The 10,836-nt window shown below is 45.9% G+C and overlaps 2 protein-coding genes across 2 annotated transcripts; one reads left to right on the top strand and one right to left on the bottom strand.

Annotated features, from left to right (window-relative positions):
• Positions 1-2,249: 2,249 nt before the first annotated feature.
• LOC131265052 (uncharacterized) lies at positions 2,250-7,643 on the bottom strand. Its single transcript, XM_058267312.1, has 4 exons — positions 7,617-7,643; positions 5,949-6,148; positions 5,314-5,827; positions 2,250-2,371 (listed from the first exon to the last, which is right to left on the bottom strand). The coding sequence occupies exons 1-4, from the start codon at positions 7,641-7,643 to the stop codon at positions 2,297-2,299; spliced, it is 816 nt and encodes a 271-aa protein (XP_058123295.1). The 3' UTR covers positions 2,250-2,296.
• A 496-nt stretch (positions 7,644-8,139) lies between these two features.
• Positions 8,140-8,672, top strand: LOC131265051 (cuticle protein 19-like). The gene is made up of 2 exons (XM_058267311.1): positions 8,140-8,148; positions 8,223-8,672. Exons 1-2 carry the CDS (start codon positions 8,140-8,142, stop codon positions 8,670-8,672), a joined length of 459 nt encoding a protein of 152 aa, XP_058123294.1.
• Positions 8,673-10,836: the final 2,164 nt, after the last annotated feature.

The following is a 10,836-nucleotide window of genomic DNA, read 5'->3' as shown; positions in this document are numbered from 1 at the left end:
GTGTGCCGAGCAAAGTTCGAGCTGTCAGCTACTTTTTTTCGCGGAGATAAAAAATCGTTCGTGGGCGAAGGAAGCAGAGGTGGAGCAGAGGAATCTGGTAGGATATCGCGGCGTAAGCTGGCGATAAAGTTCATGTTCATGCGCTCCACCGGTTTGCTGTCGCGATGATAAATGGCAACAAGTTGCAACTACTGTTGCACCGAGCAGACGCTGCAAGTACATGCGTGATGGCTTCGGAATGGCTCAAGTTCCTTTGCCCTTATGAAGAACTGCCTCCCGTCCCGTTAACGCTTGCACGGTTGCGTCAAATTTCACTCGCAGGGTCGCAGGGTTGGAAGAGCGACATGGAGAGAGAGGACACGCTAAAAAGGCTCGTGTACACCTGGTGCACCTTGAAGATGGCATTTAGTGGTCGCGATGGCGTTTCCTCCGCAGCGAAGGATATCTGGTGAACGCCTGCGATCTTTAGGTCCTCCCGTTCGAGGCCGCTTCCGGAGAAGCGGGAGGTAGCAGGAATGTGGAGAAATTCTCGATGGCCGACGGTGGAAACCGGGCGATCTTCGTCCTTTCGCGCGTCCAGCGCGATGCATCGACCCAGTGCTCCAGTTACGTCCGGAGTTGCGAGATGTCGCCTTTTTCTCCTGGTTCGATCGCTTAAAGTTCAAGCGTGCGATCTTTCTAGTCCGGTCGGCGCGGCGACGGGCGTGTGGGGGGAAAATGTCAAATTTGCCGGTTTCGCCAGTAAAACAGCGCGCGCACGGTCGTGGAAAAGGTCGCTCTATAAAACGATCGAACTGCGCTCCGGTAGTCGTGAAACGTCGTCCGAGGACGTCCGGCATAAGCCTTCGAGGCGTTCCAATTAAGATAAGCAGTTGGACGTTTTGTTTGATTTCCCTTTCGCACTTTCGTTCCGGTCAGCCGGGCCAAGGTCGAGTGGTCGCAGTGGTGTCGTCTTTACGGAGCGGTCGAGGCAAGATCATATCTTCGGCATTAGAATATGTCAAAGAAGCAACTGAAGATAAACTTTTGATCGCTCTATTTGCTGTCGCAGCAGATTACTTTCGAATCTTAACACAAGGATGTCCTTAATCAAACTCTTAGACGTGCATATAACCTCAAGAAATAGGCACATGAGATGTGGAACGTCTGACGCACTGACATGTGATCTCATTCGGCATGGATCTGCATTCGCAACGTGCCTATTAAGTTCCTTTCCATTCTTCCAAATACAGAAGCGCAATAATAACAGCCAAGCATTCCTTCACCTTCTTCAACGAGTCGGTGGATTAACTCTCAAAACAACAGCATAAAAAAACAATCTCCCCCAGCCACTTGTGACACGTGCGCCTCACGGAGCACAGACTCGGTAATGTGCATATCATCTTCACCGGTAAAGTGAATGTAGAGCAGCATCCAAGAACGAAAAAGCGGAACGGCAGCCCGTTCACTTTGAAGCGAAGAAGCGTGTTTTGCATTCCGACGCTCTATCAACGAAAGGCTTCACGAGATGGCGCTTTAGAATGTGCTGCGAGCGGGCCTCCTACGTCGCTTTAAGTTCTCCTTTCCCTTTCGTCATTGACGAAGCCTTAATGGCACCTGTTCTGATGCGCGCTTGAGCCTACGAAAAAGACCCTAAGCACCACCATGTTTGATATGCTTCAGTCGAGCGGAGTTGTTCTGGCCAAAACGAAGGAAAATAATCAAATAGAATGACTGTTCGTACTTACCCCAAGATGAAAGAGGAGTGTTATTCCTTAAAAGGCCTTTTCGGATTTTAGTGGCACCAATTAGTCACTGTAATTTATCACTAAATTGTCGATGTTATTTATTTACAGTTTTCATCGTATTTTGTTTTGCTCACTTCTTCTACGAGCTCTTATCAAATATTTGCAAAGACTGGTTTTGTCTAGTTGTACAATTCAATCTGATACTTGTCGTAATAGAGTTGTTACACTTATCCTTTCTTTTTCATTTTTTACGTTCTCTTTATATTTTGCGTAAATGCAAGGTGTGAATGTCTACATTAAGTATGTTTTGGGAAAACTTCTGACCTCCCTTAGCTAAGTGGTTCGATTTTGTGAAGAAGATATTTTAGAAAAGTGGATTGAAATTTGAAACAGCTTGTAGTTTTTTAAGCACAGGAATACTTATGTTCGAAAGTTTTAGACTTTGCACTTGTAAGATGTTTGTTTATGAAAACTCTGAATGATTTCTTCATGCTAAGGATAATTTCTTTCAACGTCTCTGGTATTTTCACTCACACATATTTGTTTTGACTGTGATGTAGTCTCTTATATTACAGACTATTATTTAAAACCATCTTCGAAGGAACACTGGTGTAGAAAAACTGCTGCCTGGTAGGATCGTAATACTGAAAATAGAAGAAAACACAAAAGACAATTACCAAAAGCTTTAACATACATCAACTTTTCGTTGGCTCAGAAAATAGCGCCCAGAAACACGTGTATAGGCGAGTTTTATGCTAAAAGGCTTTTCCTCGGAATTATGCTTGTGCTTTCTTTTACACGGTTGGAAGCCCCTTTTACGTGGCGACATTCCGTTAATGTCAGTTACGTCATGTGCACCCTAAAGAGGGTCAGTTTTTCGCATTTTGGCACCTTTCTCACTTACTCGTGATTATCTCATCTCGGAGAGATGCGAAAAAATTTGTCCCCGTGCGGTGATCTTATACGACCGACGCCGTCAAAAGGGACAGTGAAGAGAATTCATAAATGAAGGTGCGTTTAATTGCGTAGCAATGACCCGAGGGAGCCAGCAAATTTCTCCACTCTGGACTATAATTTTTCTCTTTTTCCTCCCTCGTTATCGTTAACTGGCAGACTCTGTGGGCCGTTTTCAAGTTTTTTAACTGATCGATGGGCAAGAAAATGTCACCAACCGATGGTGGCATGGGAATGAATTTTGACAACAGGAATATTCGGGTAAATTAATGAATCATAATTGGCCTAATGAGGTTAAATTGTGCTCATTACGCTTGAGCGGTCCTGTCATTACCATAGTTACATGGGCAAAATTAAAAATAGGCAAAAGGGAAGATGCATCAATGGGTTTTTATGTTCCCTTAAATGACTGCAGTGAAAGTGGAAAATAACAACGTGGAGTAAAATTTTAAATGTTTCTTGTTTTATCTTTTTTATTTGATCAGTTAATTTTCTCATGAAGTGGACAATTATTTAAATTAATTGTCAGTTTGAACGATAATATTACGTCAATTTAAGAAAATTCGATGGCAAACAAAAATTTAAAAGATATTACATTTATGAAAATTGAAAGTAGCCGAGGGTCACAACGATCATTTCCCAAGAAAACCAATCACGGAAAATGCAATTTTTCTCATACCATACTTAAGGTATAATTTTAATTTTTTAAATTACTTCTAAAATGTAAAAAAACTCAATGGCTACATTAAATGAATAGGCATATTTATCTTTTAGAAATTTTCTTGGAAATTTAAATCTGTAATAAATTATCCTGAGATGCAATCACAGTGAATTTTTACTAACCCGTAATTTTGTTAGTAATTTCATCGCATTTAGAAATTGTCCAATTCTCAAAAACGAAAACTCTTACTCTTGCTGGATTGAGGGTAGTTGGAAGATAATTTCGAAGCATTCCGAAAACCACGTACATGGGCGCACACTTGAACACTGTCGAATCTGGCGCGTGCCGACGCTGGCTCTATTGGCCCTAAGCCTTCTCTTTCTCCACGTGATTCTAGTCCGGATTGAAGTACCTTGCTGGCGCAATTCGGGCGAGTCTTTCTCCTCCGCTGGCGCTGGCACGAGATAAGGTGCCGACATCGGGCCCAGGCAAGATGTAACCAGATAGCCGACCGTGTCCACGCCGTGTTACGTAATTGCAATTTGATTTGAATCTGAACTCCCCGATCGAAGTTCCCGATTCGATCTGGCCACTGGTCGATCGATCGCAAGCGTCGTTCGATCGGGGTTCACGTTTTCTTTGGCGCGCCTCCGTAAGGCTACCGCCGCAAGTCGAAACTCTAATCGTAACCTTCGATCGGAGCCCTATCAAAGGGAGGTTAATTAGCGGCAATCGAGGGTAGTGTTCGTGTAATTTGCCCTGCCGAAAAAAAAAAACGCCAGGGAAAGATGAAAGGGCAGGCTCCCCAATTCTAACCTCAAAAGGTGCTCCGAGATTCATTATCGGGTCATTCATTAGCGAAAGCACGACACAGCATCCGGTAGGGCGACAGGCTTGAAAGAAAGCAAGTGGCCAGTGCCAGACGTGATCGCAAGAAAAACAGGCCGAGACTGTACTTTTCTTGCGTGCAAGGTGATTATCCGGCTGGCTTAAGGGGTTGCAAAGGGGGAAAAAAGGGAGAAAAATTAAAACACACCAGCCCAAGGAAGCGCCCCATTATTAGGCACTTGTGTTTCCACGTCTATCCGTCGCTTGGAAGTATGTTATGGGGACTTAGGAGGTGAGTGTCCTATCGTCATACCACTCTCCTTCTGCATCCCTCTCTATCATATCATCATGTTCAAGGGTCGTCGAGGAAGTCATACTCCACGTAGAGAGCGCCAGCCACTTGCTACCTGATGACATAAGCACTACATACGCGCATAAGCCCAGACATCTGGAGCATGAAGCGCTGGACTAGCCAAACTCTCGCGGAGATAGTGTGACACAAGTCGCGCGTGCTTTTCCCACTTTTTCCTTACCCTCCCTTACATTTAACCTCGCTTCCGCCTAATTTATTCGAGGAGTGGCAATCGGCACAGGGATCGGTTACATTCAGACGGTGAAAAAAGGAGTCGAAACAAAACAGATTTAGGAGGAATGGAAAATAGGAAGAAAAAACTAGAAAATCATAATAGGTGGTGAACATAATAGCGAACCTTTCTCTCGACCCTTTCTCCACTCGGTATGCAAAACATATCACATAGAATATGATAGCAGGTTCAGGTGGAACCGAACACCGTGTTCCGAAAGCTCGCAAGGCTGCGAAGAGGAAAAATAGAAAGGAACAAACCATCGACGCAGGTACATATATTTCGCCGGATAGTAATAATTTCAATTAGAAACGAGTGAAAACGTTAATCACGAACGGTTATCAATAGGAAAAGAAAATTAATAGTGTCACGGTAACTGTTCGGTGCGCACGGAATCGATTTGCGGTGACAAAAAATTCGAGCGTAACCACAAGACACGAACCCCCGAAGGCGGGGTGGAAGAAATCATTCAATTAACAAAACTTCCTTCATAGGAAAAGTAACGTAAACGAGGGGGTTGAGTGAGGGTGTTTTGTTGTTTGCTGTCGAAAACACTCACCACAATGTACGGCATGTATTTAACCTTCTCGTAGGCCTTGTACTTCTTCAGCTTGGGATTGTACTTTCCGTTGAGCTTATCGTACTTATCGTACTTGCTCTGGAGCTGCTGCTGCTCGTTGTGGTAGAGATCGTTGGTTTCCAGCAGGGTCTGCTTGTCGGAACCGTAGGTCACTTCCGTGTGCCGTGGTACGACCGCGTAGTATTTGAGACCTTTGTTAGGAACGTACTGAACGGCGAGACTTGGCACGATTTGGGGTTGCTGTTGTTGATGGTGTTGTTGTGGTTGACTCGGTGCCGCGGCGCGGTTTTGCGGAGCGTCGTTGCTGTTCTGGTAGGTTGGTTGAGGTTGCTGGGGTTTGTCGATGATCTTTCCAGTGGGAACTGTTGACGTGGCGATGGGTGTAGGGTTCGTCGGTTGCACTGGTTGGGCCTGATGCTGTTGCTGATGCTGCTTGCGCTGCTCCAGGGTGATGTCATTGTACTTTGGTCGCGACGGAGGTGGCAGAATGTACCTTAATTTATAAATCAAAAATATACGATGTATGGTAATGTTAACGTCAAGTTTTTTTTTGATAAAATATTAAACCCCATCTTTATAAAATAAAGTCATTCTTTAAAGTTCATTTCAATTACCTGTAGGGATTAGGATTCGGAATGTCATCAGACTGATCCTCCCACACCGGAGCAGGGTCGCGGAACGGTGGTTGCGGAACTGGCGCGGGAGTGCTGGTCGGGGGCACTATTGGGCCCGTGTTGGTGTTCCAATCTACCCGAATCGACGAGACACTGTGTGCGACGAGCAGCAGCAAGGCCAATGTTGCCACCGATGGCTTCTAAATAAGGGGAAGGGAAAAATAAAGTCGTTAACTTTGCAAGCACAGAACAAATATCAAGAGGCGTAATGAAACCGTTTGGATGTTTCAATGCCACCTGAGAGATCTGTTTTTCAACCCATTTTTAACCATTCGTTCAGGTTAGAAGATATTTCAATTAATATGCAGCGAGCATTTCACGGCGTAGGATTCGGAGCCCGAACCTCTGTGGGCCGATGATAAATGATCCTATAGCAAAATGTGCCATTTTTGTTGAGGCCCTCTGCTAGGAAGAAAAAAGTCCGTAATGGTTCATTTGTGAATAAGGCAAAACCTCATCGCACAAGAAAAAGAAAATATCCTCGGGCACTCCTAGTGACTTTACCCCAGTGAGGTGAATGTATCGCAGCGGGAACATCTTAATTTGGGTGGATCAGTTTTTGAAGGGTTGATCATCTGCCTCACATTCCACGCGCTCCGTTGGGAGGTGCCCGGGAATGTCGAGGGTCATCCCGCTACCACCGAAACGTTGTCGCAATGAATTCCACTTCGATCGGTGAAGAAAATGGCACGATAATATCTTAATGATGATTATCGCTTCTGCCTGCGTCCCACACTTAACCCAGTTTGTCCGAACGCCAGACGCCGACGTGTGACGTAAGCGGCGAACCCGCTAAATGAGACCCCTGCCCAACCCGCACCCGGGGGACGAGAAAAGGTGTGCCGATACATCGATTCCCCTGCGACAACAGGTTTGAGTGTCAGTCATCGGTGATAAGTCAGCAATCAATTAAGGGAGCTAGCTGAAGTGTTGTTATTAAAACGTATAATAATTCATTTCCCGCAGTGCCCGAGTGCCTGCTCCGGTGAGGTGTTGACGCGGGAAATGGTTGTGATGGTTTTCTAACTGGCTCACAACGACAACGAAACGAAGCCACGCACGGCCGCTCCGGATTGAGTGGTCCAGTCATCATGATGTCTGGTGGACTCCGGGTTGCAGACTGGAATAAGGAGGAAGTATGAGCCTGCATCCAGAGGTCGGTCAGTGGACTCGAGTGCAGCCGAGTTTTATCAATAGGCGGCGTAACGCCCATATTTAATGCCGGCATTGCGCAAGGGCGACCAGACGCCGCTTTGCTTGCCAGACCGAACCGTACACATTACATGATAACGTGCGCCTAATGATACGTCATTGAGAAGGCATTTAAATCCAGTTATAATCTGCTCGCAGTTAGTCGCAACTTAAGAAATGCCACATCAATTATGCGTGCTGAAGATTGTGTCACTCAAACATCTTGGTTTCAGATGAGAGCTTAAGGAGAGAAATAAGTAGTTGAAGTATTTAACATGTTTGCCATTTTAATCAAAGGAAAAACATTTATATACAACGATAAGAAACGTCCGGAATGGTGCAAATATTGATTTATTTCGAGCCAGTTTTAATTAACTGTCCAAATTAATTTAATACCAGCATATGAACAGCATATACCTTACACAATGTCTTGAGCGGCTTCATTCCTCTTTGCCACACATAAGCCGGCCGACTCAAAATTCCTCCCCTTCGTTGCGCTACATACGATTTCGCCCGGCATTTCCCGGCATTGCATTGGCCATTTGGTTTGCTTTTCCCTTTTTTCGGCATGCGGCAGTTCCATCCATCCGGCCACGCCGGGAAAACCAGCCCGCAAAAGGTGCTTGAAACTTAGTGGAATGCATTACATTACCGCACGCTCCCGCATACGTTGGCCATTAACTCTGGCATCGCATGGAAAAGGGCATATTTAGCTAACCTTTAGGGTAGCTGAAGCAAGCACCGAAAAATCCTAAATTATTTTCCTTCGCGTTTCGATGCATTTGTTGTGCAGCGTGTTTTCGTCTGCATCGACGGAGGTAACACTTTTATTGGTGGTGTATAAAACCGACCGGGTGCCAAAGGAAAGCAGACAGTTGTGAAGACGCAGCCAGTGTAGAGTGTAGTGCATCCAAGACAGGCGAAAACAAAGTGCATCAAAATGAACCAAGTGTGTGGAAATGGTGGTTGAAGTGTACATAAACCCAGTGTTGAATGATCTTGTGTCTCTTGTTCGGTTTCCAGTTCTTGCTGATCTCAAGTCTGCTGGTTGTCACTGTGTTGGCTACCGAGGAGCACGTCGAAGTAGCGGAAGCGTCCGTCGAACATGAACACGTCGTCCCGGAGGTGGCGCAGGACATCGAACATCACGGATACGTGGACGACTACTATGCGTACCCGAAGTACAAGTTCGAGTACGGCGTAAAGGACCCGCACACTGGTGACCAGAAGAGCCACTGGGAGGAACGCGACGGTGACGTCGTCAAGGGTGTCTACTCGCTGCACGAACCGGACGGCACCGAGCGGGTGGTGGTCTACCGGGCCGATAAGCACAACGGCTTCGAGGCCCATGTGAAGCACGTCTCGCACGAAGTCCATCATCCTGCGCCGCTGCACGCCCATCAGGAGTATTCGTATCTGGGCGAACATCACGGCGAGCACGGGTACAGTTACAGCAATCAGCATATCGAGTAGCCGCCGGGGGGACCAGGTTGATGCCAGATCATCGGGAACCTTCCCACAGGCCAGCGTGATCTTCTGATGCGATCTCAAACGAGTGTTTCGTTGTGCTTTATTCTCAATAAATGTTTTCCCCCCGCGGAGCGATTATGCAACGTCTACTGTTCCACTTATGGTCTTGGATGCAAAACATTAGTGAGAGGCGATCTTTACAAAAAACCCAACCACTTCTGATCCTGCACATTGAGGATAGCTAATCTAATTTTAGGGTAACAAACAAAATAAAAGAATACATAATCGCACATCATTAATCGCATGCACGAATATGCAATAACTTTAAAAGAGGGCATGTCAGTGGGCTCGCCTCTGGGGAATTTCACTTTCAACCGAAAATGGCAACGACGCTCACATCTGACCAGCGAAACATGAGCGCCATCAAAACATGGTGTTCTCCCACGCGCTTTAATGTTTGGGAGTGAATTCGAGCTCGCTGGACATTTGGTTCGGTACAACCCGGTCATCTCGACCCCAACATAACTCCCTTGTTTTACATAAGCCTAACCGTGACTGCGTGTCTGCGTGTTTTGCCCACCAAACCCAGACGTCCAGCCCGGGCGTTGGGGCGTGCATGATTGATCCGAGAAAAAGACGATGACACGAAAAGTAATTCTTCAGTGTCTCGAAAGGAATCCGAACCGAGTGAAACTAATAACATAAGTCGCTTACTCGAACGCGGTTCGATATCTGTTTCGGCCGGGAGGAGCCGGGTACGCAGTCCCAAAGCTTCCATGGGAACACGACATGAAGAAATGAGATCTCCCTTTCGGGTGGAAATTGAATGGATTGATTAGTGGATCTTTGATTACGCCGGCCGGGGCGATGCAGGGAGGCCTGTCTGGCTTGCTATTCTCTGTGTTAATAATTCGTATGCAATAGTTCGATGGTCTGGCGAAGGAAAAACGGCAAGACTTCATTTGTCCCACGAGTGGATTAGTTTTCCATCGGTATGCCCGGTACTCGGACGCACAGGTCCTGGAACTGGGTCGCAATAGAAAAGGCAATAAACGGGACAGCTGGAAAGAAAGGTTGATTTTTATCAGCGTACCACAACCTCCGATGGTAATGCGATACACTCGTTGCGTAGGGTCAGCGTGGACGAGCGAAACGCATGCCGGTCGGCGGTCGAAGGAAACAGCATAATATGCGACACGGGCGGTTGCATAAGGGATCAATTAATTTTCCCCGAACGTTGGGAGGCTGAGAAATTGATTTTTGGAAGGTACTGAAGGGACGCGAGAGTGGTTGTGGTGTCGCTCGTGAAAATTAAGGAAACATGCCGATCGGGATGAGGATTTTGACGATAATGATGATGTCTTGCGACGTCGCAAGCTCGGTGAGACTCGATCGGTAGTCGTGCCGGCTTACCGGAGAAAAGCTTTCAAGTAGAACCATGTGCCAATCAACGGACCTACCCCAATGGTTGATAGAAATGGCTTTGTGAAAGTACACACGATCAAATGAAATTCCGTTTTCGATTGGCCTGTTTGATTGGTCTTGGTTGCGTTTTCTTTTTTGTGGGATAATCGGTTCTGCCACCAGGATGGCGATGTGAAAGAAATTGACAGCCTTATTATCTGATGTCCAAAACGCCAACCAACCCAATTGCCTACCACGGGTAAGTGCTCTCGAACGCTATCCACTGGATAATGTGAGGTATGTTGTTTCGTTTACTTTTCGTTAACAACCCCTCATATGGGGTGTTGTTCAAGAGGTTGGCCCAAGAATTCCACCCGTTCCATGGCTGATCCGCTTTTTTTTACAGAAAAGCTTTTCTTGTTAATCTTAAGTGACCGACTTGGAGATTGATGTAAAACGTGTTTCTTACCCGAGTGCAGATTTATCTTTAGCACTTTACTCTTATGAACCGGCACCGCCCTAAATACTTGCTGAAAGGTTAAAGGTACAACACCCGACAGCAATTTTAAGAAGCGGTTCTTTTGACAATTTCCCCAATTTTATTCATTCGATTTAATTGAATTTTAAATGCCCCTGTTTAGTTTTAACAAGACCCATGAAGAAATCACCATTTAAGGCCTACGAAGCATGTAATTGCGATGGGGGTTCAATTTAGCACGTAAGCACGGTCAGTAAATGGGATAATTATTTCATAAGTATGGCG

Source organism: Anopheles coustani, chromosome 2 (genome assembly GCF_943734705.1).
Source record: "Anopheles coustani chromosome 2, idAnoCousDA_361_x.2, whole genome shotgun sequence".
In the NCBI taxonomy this organism is placed as follows: Eukaryota; Metazoa; Arthropoda; class Insecta; order Diptera; family Culicidae; genus Anopheles; species Anopheles coustani.
Note: the sequence above shows the minus strand (reverse complement) of the source record. Positions and strands in the feature narration are given on the sequence as shown.

Excerpts from the sequence above, each read along its gene's own strand:
- LOC131265052 (XM_058267312.1), bottom strand. The coding sequence starts at position 7,643 with ATGAAGCCGCTCAAGACATTGTGTAAG. Across the intron at positions 6,149-7,616 it reads CGCTCAAGACATTGTGTAAG|AAGCCATCGGTGGCAACATT; the intron begins GTATATGCTGTT and ends CCCCTTATTTAG. Across the intron at positions 2,372-5,313 it reads AATACATGCCGTACATTGTG|TATTACGATCCTACCAGGCA; the intron begins GTGAGTGTTTTC and ends TTCTATTTTCAG.